At 34.5% G+C, this 17,036-nt stretch overlaps 3 protein-coding genes across 9 annotated transcripts in view; 1 reads left to right on the forward strand and 2 right to left on the reverse strand.

Annotated features, from left to right (window-relative positions):
* The window catches only part of osp (myosin phosphatase Rho interacting protein outspread), a 184,306-nt gene extending 173,857 nt beyond the window's left edge, over nucleotides 1-10,449 (reverse strand). For all 6 annotated transcript variants that reach the window (XM_086909668.1, XM_086909666.1, XM_086909664.1 and 3 more), the window contains exon 1: nucleotides 9,068-10,449. In XM_086909668.1, coding sequence (XP_086765794.1) covers nucleotides 9,068-9,208 — 141 coding nt within the window. In that variant the 5' untranslated portion in view covers nucleotides 9,209-10,449. The remainder of the gene's footprint in view (nucleotides 1-9,067) is intronic.
* Nucleotides 10,450-11,329: 880 nt separating this feature from the next.
* Pmi (Transmembrane protein Pmi) lies at nucleotides 11,330-13,394 on the forward strand. Its single transcript, XM_003698738.4, has 3 exons — nucleotides 11,330-11,485; nucleotides 12,267-12,484; nucleotides 12,565-13,394. Exons 1-3 carry the CDS (start codon nucleotides 11,463-11,465, stop codon nucleotides 12,849-12,851), a joined length of 528 nt encoding a protein of 175 aa, XP_003698786.1. The 5' UTR covers nucleotides 11,330-11,462; the 3' UTR covers nucleotides 12,852-13,394.
* Nucleotides 13,395-14,771: 1,377 nt separating this feature from the next.
* LOC100870679 (dehydrogenase/reductase SDR family protein 7-like) lies at nucleotides 14,772-16,785 on the reverse strand. Of its 2 annotated transcripts, XM_086909672.1 has the most exons (7): nucleotides 16,392-16,785; nucleotides 16,127-16,315; nucleotides 15,903-16,046; nucleotides 15,614-15,833; nucleotides 15,464-15,548; nucleotides 15,219-15,379; nucleotides 14,772-15,144 (listed from the first exon to the last, which is right to left on the reverse strand). In XM_086909672.1, the coding sequence occupies exons 2-7, from the start codon at nucleotides 16,268-16,270 to the stop codon at nucleotides 14,945-14,947; spliced, it is 954 nt and encodes a 317-aa protein (XP_086765798.1). In that variant the 5' UTR covers nucleotides 16,271-16,315; nucleotides 16,392-16,785; the 3' UTR covers nucleotides 14,772-14,944. The 2 variants fall into 2 exon arrangements, with proteins under 2 accessions (XP_086765798.1, XP_012348980.2); XM_012493526.3 differs by having other exon boundaries at nucleotides 16,127-16,779.
* Nucleotides 16,786-17,036: the final 251 nt, after the last annotated feature.

The following is a 17,036-nucleotide window of genomic DNA, read 5'->3' on the forward strand; positions in this document are numbered from 1 at the left end:
AATCAGGGAATCGAATCACAAACTGCGTTCCAGTGATCGTCAAAGTGTCAAGCGGCGAATGTTGCCGCCCTTTTCTTCCTCTTCATCCTCTTCCAACAATATGGAACATCGATCCACCGCGTCAATTGACCAATAACACGAGGCAAAAGGGGTAAAACAAGACTGTCGAGGAGAGTCGAAGGTTGGCCAGCCTCGAGGCGAGCGACAGGCGCGTTTTCAATGAAGTCCTTATAAAGGCAAGGAGCGTGCGTGCGACGGCTTCTATGGCGAACGTTGGAGGTTGGTTGAGGAAAAACCGCGTCGATTCGAAGGAAAGGAAGGAGAGTGGCCTCTCCGGCTTCCCAGATTCGATTAATCGCCTCGAGGCTATCGATCGCGGGATGAATGCGCCGCAAGGGAGGCCACCGACGGTGCTCCATTCACTAGGAACGAGCCACACGAGAAGAAGAAGAAGAAGAAGAAGAAGACGAAGAAGAAGGAGAAGAAGAAGGAGAAGGAGGAGGAGAAGGAGCTTTCGTTTCAGCGTCGTCGCCACGTCTGCCAAGAAGGAGCTTCCTCTCCTCTCTCTCCTCTCTTTATCCGCGTGTACCGATATACCGTTACAACTGGATGCCCTCGTGCGTCTTTTACGATTTTCTGCGCCTCAACCCTTTTTGTCGCCAACCACCGCGGATCGAGATCAACGATCGCGACACGCTCGATTCATAACGAGCGAGCCACTACGATCCTCTCTTACTCCTCTTCCATTCGACTCGTGGCCCCGGAAAAACTGGACGACTTCGGGTTAATTCCGATACGGCTGGATAACGTGGTCAGTTAGACGGAAGACGATCGAAAGAGTCGAGGCTCGTCTCGATACAACAACACTTTGCTCAAAGAATTTCTACCCATAGATTTGATAGATCGTATCGAGTGAGAAGCTTGTTACAGAAAAATTGATAAATTCTTTAAATCGCAAGAAAGGAATCTTATCTCGAAATCTCTCTCTCTCTCTTCTTATATATATATATGCAGTATAACCGTAGGCAGAAATTTTCCACGCTGTTCCTTGACCTCCCCCCGATCGGCTCGAACCCGACGCGGTAGCAACGGTATCTCTCAGCTGTTCAATGGCGAAATAATCGCGAACCGTATACCTTTGTAATTTAACGACGATGTATGTACAACAACGTCGCCGAAAACCGAGTAGTGGCGCGAGATCGGTGTTTCGCAAGGCGAGAAAGAAATATCAAGATCGGTTGCACGATACGTCATACGAGCACCACCACGACGACATAACAGTACCTCGCGCTTATGGCTCGCGTCGTAAGCAAAGTAAATATATATATAGGCGGCTAACAATGGACGGGTAAACGCTTCGACACTCTCGTAGAAATCTTGTCCCGCTCGTGCGGGATACGAGAGCTACGTGGACGGGACAAAAGTTGATCGGCGACGGGCCCGAAAATTCTTGCCGCGGCGACCTTCTGCATACTGATGCCCTTTAAGAGCGTCGTGGCGGGTATCGTACGAGTTTCGCTGCGCCAACTTTCCTCTTAAACGCGCGATGCCGATCTTCCGTGTCTTCTCGGGCTTGCAAGATTTCCTATCGTTTTGGAAAAAAATAAGAGAGATGGAAGCGTGGAGGCTTGATTCGAGAATCGGTATATTTTTCGAGAAACAGGTGTGATGATAATTCGTGACACCTAGAAAATTAACGATCTTTAAAACGTTGCTAAATAATGATCGACGCTGTATTATCATATTTTCGAATAATTGATTTCGTGTCGATATCGGGGAATGGATTATCGAACGAGATAATAAATTTCTTCGCTCTAAAATATCGTCTTCGATAATTCGCGGCGAGCCAACCTCGAATAAGAAGACGACTCCTCGCGCAAGGTTTCTCTCTTACGATTTTTCTAAAAAAAAAAAAAAAAAAAAAAAAAACGTTACCCATCGGTAATGCATTAAAGAGAAGGGGAGAACGAGTTCCATCTCCTTTACCTCGTTAACGTCAAGTGACTATCACTCGGTGTGCTCAACATTTTCAAAGAACTTGGAGAGAGAGAGAGAGAGAGAGAAAGGAGATAACAGAGCGAGCGAGGAACCCGCACAAACTCCACAAACGCCTGACTACTATCTATACGACGAATCATACCGAGCTATCCAAGACTACTCTTAAACGCACGGTCTAATGGAAAGTGAGGCGCGAGAGGGAACTGTTTCCCGTGCAAGGGGAACGTATATAATTGTTTGCCTACATTTTATCAATCCGAACGAAACGTTACACCTGCGCTAAATCAAACGCAATGGCCGTTCCCTTTAATACGAGCGTTACGTTCCACCTTTATCCACAATCCAATGGATGACGCATCCGATACAGAGAGGATTTACGTTCGAAACGAAGGTTCGAGGAAGAAAGGAAGAGAGAGAGGAGACGAGTTCTCTCGACCCGAAGAGGGCCGTGTCCGCTTGAAAACCGTGGCCATTTCTTCCAGGTGGAGAACACAACGCGAACAGGTATTCGAAGGTTTTTGCCATGTCGTGTTGCACGACACGACCTTTCTGTGAAGCGAGCTCTCGATAACGATCTCTATTGCCTGTCCATAAGATCATCAATAATTTGTCGTGACTCCGTGGCGAAAACGGCGGCCCTTTTTAAACGATTGAATTTATATTGCACGCAGAACGTTATCGGCCCGGTGTATACGCGCCCCGTTGCACACAGATAATCATCAGACTTATAAATTGTATCGCGGCAAGAGGTGTACGAACCTCTTCCTAATGAGGCGATTAGAAGAGATCTATCCTCCTCCCGCAGCGAGAATGTGGAATCGTGAGTGAAGTGATCTTTCGAGAAAACCTATGTCGTTTCGAAATTTCTCCTTGCTGGAAATCGTTGTATCTTGATAGAACAATGACGATGGGTATACACGGGTATACGCGGGTGTAGGTTATTTTTAGGAAGAGATGGGTGAGCCCGTTTCTAAACGAGGCTTAGAATTTCTTCTTCGTTCGAAGGAGGCGAATGAAAGCTTGTTTTAATAGCGGATTTTTTCGAGTAACCAACTTTTCTTAATGGGATGGGATTAATAGGATACGTTAAAGGAATCGTGAATGGAGCAACCTTGAATGTTCGCGGTTTCGAAATTTTTGAAAGGGGGATCTTAATTTCACGAAAAATATGCAAATTTCTTGTATAATAATCAAATAACAGCCTTCTCGTTTCTATATAAATTATTTTATCGATAGTACAAAATGCAATCACTTTTATTTCACAACATTTTTAAAGCTAACCTCGATTGAAATTCAACCGTTTCGCTTATGCTTCAATTCCCTACGAATGTACGATAAATTAAAAGGAGAGGAAATTTTATACGTTCGTGAAATTGTGAATAAACACGCAGGATCCATAAGTTGGACGAAAAATTCACGAATTTGCTAATTCATTCGTGTAATATTCGCATCGAATTCATCACGTGTTGCGCGTGCACGCGAATCCCGTTATCGAAGAAAATCGTGGAAAGATCTCGTCGATAAGAGAAATGTCTGGAAGGAAATTGTTACGGATAGTTGCGCAATAACGCGCGTTAATTACCCAAGAGTCACGAATCGAAGGAATTGGTCGGTAATCGCGTTAATTAACCGAGATCGTGATGCGTGCGCGGTGGAAACAACGTATCGTATCGACGTATAGAACGGTATCGTTACATTTCTCTACTGAAGCATCTCTCCGAGTCGTTGTCAGGCTTCGTTTCGAATCGACGAGCTATCAATAGGAGCAGATAAACTCGCGATAACTACTTTCGTTGCCAACAATTCGCAATTGTGCTTCATAGATTATCTTTTCTATTCGTTGCGTCTAAGTGGATTGGCAAATAATATCGTGATGTTGATTTATCGCGATCATTTCAAATCAAAATTTCTTATATTTAAAATGAAACTCCAAAATTTAAACTCGGAAGAATCATATCCACGAATATTTCTTCTTACATTTCAAAATCTATTCTTTTTTTCCAATACAAAAATTCTACGACTAAATCAAAATCTCTCCAAAAACCTTCCTAAAAACCATACCAAACGAATCCTCGCTTGACTCTTAAGATCCAAGAAAACGAAATATCCCCCTTTCTCCCGATAAATAAATAAATCTATTTAAAAAGAAAATCCAAAAATGGCCAAAATTTAAACTCGGAAGAATCATATGTTTCTTCTTTCGATTCGAAAAGAATTCGAAGATAAAAGATGTTGTCACGATCTATTCCTTTTTTTCCAATACAAAAATTCGACGACTAAATCAAAATCTCCCCTCCCTTCCTAAAAACCATACCAAACGAATCCTCGCTTGACTTTTAAGATCCAAGAGGATGAAATATACCCCCTTTCCCCGAATAAATAAAACTACATCTCGGAATTAAGATCTCCCCGCGAGGAGGAAGCGGATTCACGCCGGATTTCCAACACGTGTTCCCGACGTAATCGATAGCGAAAACACGTGTAGAGCCGCGTACACGTACGCATATCGCGAGCTTATGCGGTGAACACGTGCACCACCGGCGGGTGAAGAGAGAAGGGATAAAATAAAGGAAATGGAGAGGGAGAGGAGGAATCGGTACCGTAAGGCATCTCGAAATCGTTTCACCGGATCAAAATTTCAGGGACTCGAGTCCCCGGCCACGAAACCCCAGAGGAAATTATTTCTCCAAGCCCACTTACCGAGGCGCTCACGAAGAAGTAATCGGACAGAAAATACGGAGCCACGGACCGATAATGGTTGGTCGTGAACAACGCGGCCCCCAGGCTCTCTCCCCTCTCTCCCTCTCTCTCTCTCTCTCTCTTTCCTCTCGAGAAACAACAGAACGGGCCCCGTACGCAGCGGGATCATCCTTTATCAATCGTCGTTCGGTCACGGCTACTTTTGATCACTTTCTCACGTTGCCGAACCCGGAACGAAACGGGTAGTCGATGATTACAGGAATTAAACCGCGGAATCGAAGGATCGAATCGCGTGAAAAATCGTGATTAAACGAGAACCGCGGTTCGATGGGATCCAGATTTTTGGTTCGATGATCCGTGATTACGTGCCAGCCATCGTGTCCAGCCGTTTAACCTTGTGGTTTTTAATAGGGAGGGAAATCTTTGCAAATTGGGGATTTCAGGGTTATCCTCTGCAAAGGGAATTCTGGGTATTTCTATTTTTCCAAGACGAAGTAACAAATATTTCGATTATGGGAGATTGGTATTGTTCTTTATTCTTTTATAATCGAAGAAGAAGAAGAGATGGAAGAAGAATATGTTGCTCCATATATTGGAGCATGGAATGGAACTCTTTGTCGTGTTATATTCGTTATTGTAATATAATTAAACGTGAAAGGGAGTCGATGAAAGGCGATGCAATTTTATTTTCCTCGCCGACAGGATGACTTCGAGCTTCGACAAACTTACAACGTCACCCTAAAGACACCACGCTGAGATACAACGTATTAAAATTGACAATGAGAATACAATATCCAAGGATTCAATTAACCGAAACCGAATACCCGCCTCGTTATTAATTACAATCCCTTAACTGCGAACAAAAACCAATCGACAAATTTGGAAAAATCATGAGAATTCGATTCGTGAAAGATATCCGTGAATTTTTGATAATATTCGATATTTAATTCGATACCGACACACGCTAAATGAAATCGAAAAACCGTTCGAAAACTATCCACCAGATCTCGACACTTCGTTCCTTTTTTCCTTAAATCGTGCACAGCTCGACGAAAGAATAGATATAAATGGAGGATGGATACGACACCCCAGAAAAAAAATTTCACAAGAATTTCGATACCTGTTTCTTTCTTCCAGAAATCGAGCAGAGTGAGAGTGTAGCGCGCAACCTACTACCGGACTAAGATAGAGACAGATACGACTACACGTGGAGATCTCCCCCGATCAGCTCGTATAACCTTTAAGAGGCCTGGAATCGGTGTGGAACACGCGTTTCGCAGGTATTCACGCAATCAACCTCCACTTCCGCGATAGTCGTAACTCGTAGAAACGATCTCGGGGAGAGGGCCGCCGCGAGAAACGCAGTAAAAGGTCAAATTCCTTCGATTCGAGGCTCTCCTCGTCAAATTACGAGACGAAGAACCGTGCGACCGAGGGGCAAAGAAAGGTTGGATTGCGTATGCATTCGTTATTTGCGGTTATATACGGGGAGGGGGAGGGAGGGACAACACCGGGGAGAGGAACGGGAGAGATAGTGGGCGCGAGAGAGAGAGGGGTGAGGTGGACGAGCCGGTGGTTGGACAGAGAGAATAAACCGATACAGAGATACCGCATCCAGGCGAAAGCCGACAAGCCAACAACTCTGGAAAGGGGCCCTGCGCCTGTTGGGGTGCCGCGAGAAGACGGCTGGAATGCACCGAGAACAGGTCGCAAGGCTGCCGACATTCCGAAATTTGCAACGGCCTCGGCAACGTGTCCCATTGTACCGTGTGTACGAAATTGCCCCGGCTTTTGGCCGAAAACGGGGAGGAAGAGGAGGAGGAAATGCTTCATCCGAAGCTCACACCCCAAATTCGCGCGTCCTTCTCTTATTTCCATTCTATTTTGTGTTATTCGTGTTATTCGATGTTGCACAAGTATTCCTTCGATTCATTTTCACGTTTGAGATCGAGATCTTCTCGATTTGCCGCGTCTTTCGCGAAAAATTGTAAATTTATTTGCCCGCGGATTATATAATCGAGTTGTTGGAAAGAAATTCGTAGCCGGACTCGCGCGAATTTCATCAACTTTGCAAACGGTAGTATTCTCTCCATCATTTTAAATTTGGAATGACACGAAGAAGAAAGTTGCATAAATTTTGTATCGATAAGAATTTTGCGACGAGATAAATAAATAATAAATGATTCCAGTGTGCTACTATAGGATTAAATACTAGAGTAACGCGAAACACGTTGAACGATGATGATAAGAGATATTAAGAGATGAATCAACACGTTATAGTTTACAAGCTTCTATTTTTTTAATAAATCTTTGTGAAACGAATAATTAAAATTTAATTAGCTTGTAATTTCTTAAATCTACTTATTAAATTCTAATAATCTTGTGGCTAATAATATTAATAAGTGATAAATTTATATCGTAGATATTAATCATAAATTTATATTGAATGAAATAATCAACTGTTTTGCGTGATTCATAAAAATCATCGTAAAATTTTATTTCTTTTATCATCAAACTTATAACTTCTACGATACAAATTTCTTCGATTGATAATAGTTCAATTGTAAAAAGGCTGATAGAATTCAACTTTACGACAAGAAACCATTATAAATTGAAATTATATTACTATGATGCTTTTTGAAATAATTGATTGATCACATTGAAGTTTAAGAAAAAAATTTTACCATTAAGAAAATACCGTAAACAAATTCGATTAAATTCTTATTCCCATCTACGTATAAGAAAAACACCTTGTTTAAAATATTTCAGTTTTCTAAACTTCAATGTTCCTAATCAATATATACATTTTACTGTTTTATAAAGCAACGAGATAAACGAAATAAAATTACGAACGCAAAACTTGGTAAATATTTCCCGATAAAAATATATAAAGGTAAAATCAATATCAACCGCGTGAAACGCGACGTGCAATTTTCCCGGTGTCATTAGTGGAAACCAGAAACGCCGCTCGTCGTTCATCGTATCGGCTATACGTTTTCTCGTAACCGCAAAAAGCATCTATATCTATTCAAAGTCTTCTTTTTCCCTCTCTTCCAATCGATTCCGGCGTAAAAAGTAAGGAGAAATACGAGGCGAGGATAGAAAAACCGGATAATCGTCGATGAATCCAAGAAACTTGAGAGAACCAGACGAGACAAAGACAATAAATGTTGTCTTATCGAACGGACTTTAAACGGAGAACGGTTCCGCGATATTAACATACGCATATATGTTATAACGTTGCGACGCTGGTATTTCAACGGTACCGTACGATCCGTAGCGTAAATTGGTTTTTAACGCTTTTATTTTCCTACCACCCCCACCCATTCCCCTGGGGACCCCGCATTTACGAGGCAATTTTGCTCATCGACGAGCGTGCCGGACCCTGTTATAAATAAAAACCACGGCAGAAGGAAGAAAACTATACTATAAAGATACTTGTTCTTCTTCTTTTAACGTCCCTTGTATCGCGTGTCACGTATTTATGTCTCGTACTTTTTCGGGAATTCGTTTGTAAATTACGATTCAATCGAAACACGAGTTGGCCTGTTCGGATGATAGAAAATAAGAGAAATCTCAAAGATTTGAAGATATGTTTTATCTTCCTTTATAAAAAATAAAAAAGTTTAACGACCTGTAGCATTGAAGAAAATGATTTTATGATTATCGACCTTCGGTCTATTTAAAAAGATAAGGCTTTGAATAGCCTTATCCGATTGATCAAGATTAACCTTGAAAAACTCTCAACGCCTCCACCAATAGTAATTTCTTCCATCTATCTTCATCAACCTTGAATCCTGTTTATGTTTCATTCTTTTTCTTATATGTAATTTTTTATATATTAAGAATGAATTTTTATTAGAAAAAAATAAATCTAATATCATGTTCTCGTATGCCGATCATAATAATACAAATAGAATTTAATCGCAAGATAATCATCTACAAAATCACGTACGAACGAATCGTATATAGTTTCGTACGAGAAACGAACCGCTATATGAACGCGACGAAAACTGAAAAGAGACGTTGGTACGGTGTCTGCTGAAAACCGTTCGTTCCGCGGACTAATCGCGTTCATCGTACACGTTCATCTTACATAATATGAACAGGACTTTCATCCTTCTGCCTGGTCCGGATCATACCAAAAAATTCGAGAGCGAGCAAGAAAGACAAAATGCCGGCTCGCGATGAACCGAGTACGCACGCGTAAGACTGAGACGAAGATAGATACGCAACGAACGAAAGATAAAGATGAAGAAGAAGAAAGAAGGAGAAAAAGAGAGAGAACGTACGAGCAAGTAAGAAAGATACGCAAAGGAGAAAAAGAGAGAAAAAGAGAAAGATAGAGAGTCCATCAAGCAAAACTCACCCTGTTGCATTCCAGAGCCTCCGCGCTGTGCTCCTCCTTCTGCTTGAAGCAGCTGCTGCACTTGCTCTTGTTGAATATGTTCGGCGCGAACTTCCTGCACTCGGCGCCGGTGCCACGGACGCCTGCCGTGCCGCCCGACATCGCGACACGTGCGAATTAACCGCGACGACCGGACAGCAGCATCGTTCGTCTCTCACTCTCTTTTTTATTTGTCACTGTCGTTCACCGCTGTTCGAGAAGCGAGAACGCATTGATTCCGTGCGATCGATTAATATACCTCGTAAACTTTGATACAATTCCTTGTCACCACCAAATAATTTGATTTACGCACGATTTCGTTTATAAAAATACACTACGCAATTATCTTTCGTGTGTCCGTTACGTTAACGGATCGAGTTAACAGGATTCCGTATTCTTGTTTCGTACAAAGATCGACATTTATCGAGCAATCGATTGACAACGATACGTTTCCGGTTACAATCGCAATCGATTTCGTTTGTACCGTGTGAGCAGGTTCGTGATACGGTCGAAGATCGATTGTATATCGAAACGTCGCTCGCTATTCTCGAAAAGCAAAGTATGCGTAGATCAGCGCCAATGTATATAAATGGTATACTTGTATTGGTTGTAACCGGAAGAACCTTCGATCCGCTTCTTTGCTTGTTGTTTACATACGTTCTACGAGGAATATACGTGCTCGACTTCGTTTAAATTTCGTAATATATACAAACGAAGTGCGTCTCGTACTTGTGTGTTTACAATGCCTTTATGTCACGCGGTAACAACACGCGTACCGTTGTCGACATTGACTCAATTCCACGAAACGGTTGTCCAAATGCTACGTAGCAGGTGACTATTCTTCGAACTTGTTGACAATGTTTGAATACCGTACGCTCTTCGAAATGAGCACGTGGATTATACGCGATACTTCGAATCACGAATCTATTATTAGACACAATGGCATGCACCTCAGTTAACATGTCACAGCACCGTTTGCCGATTTATCGATTGTTCGATGAATCGAACGTTAATCGCACGTAGATGCGATTATTCGATTCACAAAGAATCACCTCCTTTAATCGCTGAAGATTCGTCTTGGATATATAGAGACGTGGCTGCGATACAATTATTCGGCTGCCACAGTTCACGATATACCGATAGTAGCACCACGAGCACCACGATCTTTACGCACGCCTAAATATATCGATTGTCACTGTGATAATCCTATGATACGATTTGAAATATTACACACGCGATTACTTCGGCAACGACCACGACGACGACGATACTTGAGCACACTTACGACACATCGCGTTGTGCTCTCCATGACAGAACGCTCCCGCGGACGTCCATCTGCGATCTGGCCCGTTTAACTCGGCCTCTATGCCACCGGCAGCGCTCACTCTCGCTCGATCGACCGTAGCACGCCTCTTGTATACGATACTACGCCAGCGCCAAACTAGTTCCTTCGTTTACTGGAATATAGCGCCGGCGTAAGAATTTCAATTAATTTCACGTTTCTCTTTTATCTATTTTTTTTATTATTATGCAACAATAATTGCATATCTTCATTATCTAATTTTTTCTTAATGAATTGATTGCTCAACGAATATACATATTATTCTTCCAAAAAAATAATTAATATTTATTCACAATTTATTTAAATTTTATTCAATTTTTGATCTTTCAATAAACATTATAAAATAAAATTGTAAATAAATATTTTTAATAAATTATAAAAACCAGAATTAAATACGATTAATTAATAAATATTCATTTTTTATACAAGATTATTTTTATACAAGATTATTTTATATTAGAGAAAATATATAATATGAATATAATATGAATATAATACAAAAAATTTAAAAGTATTATATATGATATGAAAACATATTTATGATATGATAATATATTTATATTAAGTAATAATTTTCAATATTATAATATAACGCATAATATAATATAACGAACATATCAATTTAAAACAGAAAATTAAAATTATAATTGATTTAAAATTAATATTTGCTTATCTTTAAAATTTAAAATTACGTAATATTTGAAAAAGATATATCTGATATAATGAATTACAAAATTTGCATATAAATATAAAATGACAATAGTAAAAAATATTCTTCTGATTGTATTATATAAAAATTATAAATGAAGATAATATAATCTTAATTTCTCTTTCTTTTTAAACGTAATCAAATAATGGGATATTTCCTACATTATGAAAAAACACATTTGAATAAATTCAAGATGCAATCTACGACTTGACTCATGTGAATGCTTAAATTGAATCAGCTGATTTTTACATCCGGTTCGATATTCAAGATTTCTTTTCCGGTTCATCCAGACCAGCGTTCCAGTGTTTGGAAGACTGACTGTAAAGATGGTAGATGAAGCTGGTGACAGGTTCGTAGGCTAAATTATTTTCGGCTTTTTACACGAAATCTAATACTGATGACTAGTATTAATATATATATTCTAATGTAATATAATGATATAATATATATCTTGAAATAAAATTAACCTTATATCCATTCCCTGGAATTCTAAAGATTAATCTTTCATAATCTCTGCTAAATGTCCATGAATGTTTTACTAACCCGTTTTCCATTTTAAGACAAAATTGAAAATAAATTCACATTAAAAATACACTATTTTTAAATATTATATTCATTTTTTTTATAAATTTTTTTTATCTCCTGTCAATTTCACTAAGATTTTTCAATTGCTAAAATGTATATTAATTTCACAAATTTAATTACATTTCAATAAAATGTTATTTATACATATAATAACAAGAATAAAATTGTTGTTTCTATTACAAGCATGTTTGTATTCAAACAAATAGAATGCTGATTAACTCTAATCAACATCTTATATAACACACAAAAGAATTAATTTATGACAAAGATCATGTAGTTTAAAAATGTTAATTAGATAAATAATATGTAAACATATATACATGTATATATATATATATACGTATGTATATATGTTAAATTTTTAAATAAGTTATATTAGTTTATTTTTAAATGAATAAACTAATAAATCTTTAAAATAATATATGATATATAATATTATTTTAAAGGAAACATATTAATATTATATAATATTAAAATTATAATTTATCATTTTTATAAAATACTATTTTATAATTAAATATGAATTTTTTATATTTTTTTTATAGGGATGATTCCTCTAATGTTGCCATCATCAAAGAAGTATACGATAATGAAAATGCACATGAAACATTTGAATATGAATTAGAAAGAGCATTAGAATCTGAATGCAGTTTAATTGTTATTGAACCATCAAAGTTAGGTGATGAAACCTCTAGATGGATAGCAGTAGGAAATTGTCTTCATAAAACTGCGACATTGTGTGGTCTTGCTGCCATAACTACAGGTTTTTAAAACTTATATTTTATTTTACATATATATAAATATCACTATTTATTTAAAATATATTATATGTATATTTTACAGGTTTGATTTGGGGTGATCAGCCCTATATTTGTGGTCCATTAGGTTTTATATCAGTAATATCTTGTGGACTTTATACTGTTTCTTGGCAATTTGATCCTTGTTGCCAATATCAAGTAGAGACTGACACAAGCAAGCTACCACATGTAGAATTGTTAGCTGTTTTAGGACCATCATCTCCAACATTTCTTGTAAGGAAAGATGATACAAGAAGAAGAATTCTGCATACAACTATCACATTGGTAGCTCTCAGCATCAGTGCCTGGAGAGTTTATCAAGCATTTAAGTGAAATGTTTTTCTGTCAAGAAAGTAAGAATCTGAGTTGTAAAAAAAGAGTAAGGTAGGCCATACGATACATTCAAATGATCGTAATAAGGCCTAGCATAAAAATCGATAAATTATAATTTTATGTATATTAGTGGGGATTGTTGAGTCACACAAACCTATTTTTGTTTAATGTTTATATTTCTTTTATGTTTTGACACTACCTCACAGGTGAATGCTGATTTTACAATAAAAAGAAAAATATACAAAAAAAAATTTAAAAAAATTTGTTCTAAGAACATTTTCAATCTAAAACATGTTTCTTATGACTCCATATTGTTACTCTATGATCTCCATCTTGTTAATTATATCACAGTTAATACTAATGCAAAAAAGACATGGTCATTTTCACACATCACCTAAGTGATACAAATACTGACATAAGTGTTCTTAGATTTATGCAAAATTACAACCATACACCTGGAAAGTTGGATTTAGAGAGAACTATATATTTTTAGATTGTAAATAAAGTAGATAGAATACACTGCATATGATGTATTAAAGAGAATGTTGCCTAGATTTTCTCACCCAGTGATGTAGCCCATTATAAGAAACATACTAATAATTATAAATAATATTTGCAAGAATATGTATATCACTTTAATTTATTATTTGGCAAAAATCTTAATCAGCATAATACACAGAACTTTTGTTGATTATATAAAATTCTTATCATGCTATATATAGACAAATGAGATATAAAAAATAAACGTCACAAACATTCCTCTAAATGAATGATAATAACAAATATTGCATAATATAATGTGAGAAAATTTTAAAGAAATTTTAAGTAAAATAGTATATTAAGAAATTCTTGCAATTACTTGTACATATAAATAAAATATAGTAACATCTACAATTATTATTACAACTATATAACAGATATAACATACAAGTTGTTATTTACACCACATATAAGAAAATTTATTACTTTAAAAATAAGTATTGTATATTTTTTTTTTAATATAAAGAAATTAAAATTTATTTCAATTTGCATGTTTTCTAATATTTGTTTTTTAAGTTTATATATTATAGATCTCGTATATAGTAAAAATAATATCGCGCGTGCACACAAAATATATAACAATTAAAAATATTTTATGTAGAATTAAAAAATTTATTTTTGCATGTTTTTCGTTAATAAATTAAAAAAAAATTTATCAATTATTCAAGTAAAATTATATGTATGTCGTTTATATATTTTATGCATAATATAAACAAACACTCAGTTATACAAAAAACACTCAGATAAAAAAGTGTTTGTATATTTTTTTTTAATTACATTAACGTCAATTAGTCTTTATAATAATAGTAATATAAAAAATTAAATTAAAAGATTTACAAGATATATTACTGACAAATGAAAGCTTGAATAAGTGTTGATAATCCTGCCATGACAGCAATGTTTCTATCAATCACTGTACATTATATATCATATTCTAAATGTCTCAATTATTAGCCAAATATTTGTTATAATACAACTGATTATACAGTTGTACATACACAAAAGGATATGCAATAAAATAAATATTATATGAATAATGATTTGATGGATGGTATGTTAAATAAATTTACTATTCTGTGTCATTTACAACTTAAAAAGTCTCTATTTCTCTACATTTATCAAGCATTTATTTTTCTACTCAAAATTTATGCTAATACCTTTATTTTAAAGTTTTTATTATATTTATAAAATTCAATAATTGACTTTTTAGGTTTTACATGACACATAACACATAATGTGCTTGTCTCAATTCCATTAAAACTTATGTAGTATTAAAATGTATATAATGTAAACATATTCCACTATTGAGTGGCATAATAAAATATAATTTGGATATAATTTTATAGATTTTATAAAATTATTTTCCTTTCATAAATAACATTTCATATAAAATAGAATTTATTCTAATTCATATTTCGTTTTAATTACAATGAAATAACAACAAAAAATAGTATAAATACAAAGATAAAAACAAAATATTTTGTGTAAATAAGAAATAATAAATAATTAAATTACAATTTACCCTATTTGTAATAATCAAATATCAAATATTATTATTCTTTTTCCTTTGTCTTTTTAGCTCGTTTCTGCATTATCCAAAAATACAATGATGGACATAATATGCGTAAAAACATTGCAGCTTTTGGAATGAATGGTGTTATTAAAATATCTTTTTCTTCTTTTAATACTGCTTTTAAAATACGATTTGCTACATATTCTGGATGATATCCTTCTTGTATTGTTTTATCCATTACTATAATAATATTGGTTATTACTGTATATTGATAATTCTTCTGATAAGATTTAATAAGTTTCTTAATTACAAACCTCCATAAATTTGTCCACTTCCTGTTAATGCATTCAAAGAAAGAGAAGTCTTTATGTAACCAGGACTAACAATTGTAATTTTTATATTCTGATCATGTAATTCTGCTCTACAGCAATCACACCATGCTTGTAATGCATATTTAGAAGCTGCATATGCAGATCTGTTAAAATTATACAAATTAAAATTTAATAAAATAAGAAAAAGTTAAGTTTTAAATATAAATATAAATATAAAATATTCCAACCTGTATGGAATTGAAATCTTGCCTTGTATACTACTAATACATACTATATGACCTGATTTTTGTTTTATCATATATGGAAGAATAACTATAAGATTATATATTTTTTAATATAAGTTAAATAAATTTCATATATTAATATTAAATGATTACCTTTTGCTAAAGCAATTTGAGCAAAGTAATTTGTAAGCATTACTTTTATATCTACATCCATATTAGTATTAATAATTTCACCTCTATAAGAGATACCAGCATTATTAATTAAAATATCAATTCTTCCATGAATATCTATTACTTTTGTAATTTCAGTTTGTAAACTATTTATATTAGTTATATCTATTGGTAAAATTACTGGAGGATAAGTTGGTACTGTCTAAAATAAAATTAAATGATCAATAACAAATTTAAAGAAATGTTTCTGTAAAAAAAAATATAAACATACAACATGAGTATTCATTAAAATATTTTTCACTCTATCCAATTCCTCTTTTCTTCTAGAAATCAAAATAATTTTACAGCCACAAGCATAAAAAACATGTGCTAATGCTTCTCCTAATCCAGAACTGGCTCCAGTTATTATTACAACCTAAATTTAAATTAAAATAATATTATTATAATAATATTAAATTTATAAGATATGAATTCATATCATATAATATAATTTACTTTTCCATTGAGTGTTTTTTTTTTTCTTTTTTGTTGCATTATATCAAGAAAATGATATATCAACCATGGAATAGTAATTGGAAATCCAAATAATTTAAATAACCACCATATAAGATGCCAACTTTTTAAGGATTCTTCCGTCATATTTTTATATAATCAATTCTATGAAATATAACTAAGACGATACAACTATACGAAATTAAAATAATAATATGTTATATCAGAGAATATATATCATATGTACACATTATAATTAAAATTTAACCTTTAATCTTTAAACCTTTCAAGCAAATACATGATAAACATAATATTAAGAATTTATCCATATTATATCATAGATGAAATATAATATAGATTTAACATTTAATTCACTTTTTGGGCTAAAATAATCGCAAAATATATTTAGACATTATCGATGGAATATCCTCATTCATGAAATTATGAAGCTTCAAACAAATTTTTAGTTTAAATTTTGAATAATTTAAGAATTATTTTAAGAATCTTGGAATTAATGAAGGAATAGATAAAAGAAAAGTTATATTTATCGTATTCATAATTTTATAAATAATAATTTATTTAACTTAATTGTTAATCGAAAATGAAATATTTAATTCTTCTGTATTAACCTTAATAAATTGTAGAGAACATAAAAAACTTTTATAAGATCGATATTTCAAAATAAGAGAAATGAAATGAAATTCCATAAGATGTTATATCTATTGTATATTTTATCTATGGTTATATATTTCGTAATAATTTCATATCAATTAAATACATAAAAATTATAAAATGCTATTTAAATAATTTTGAAAAATTATTTTATTACATACTATAATTCAATAAATTATTTGGTAAATACAATAGAATAAAATACATAAATATTTTAAAACAATTTTTTTGTTTTATATCC

Source organism: Apis florea, unplaced genomic scaffold (assembly GCF_048593485.1).
Source record: "Apis florea isolate Af1SG1 unplaced genomic scaffold, ASM4859348v1 contig_3158_pilon, whole genome shotgun sequence".
NCBI lineage: Eukaryota > Metazoa > Arthropoda > Insecta > Hymenoptera > Apidae > Apis > Apis florea.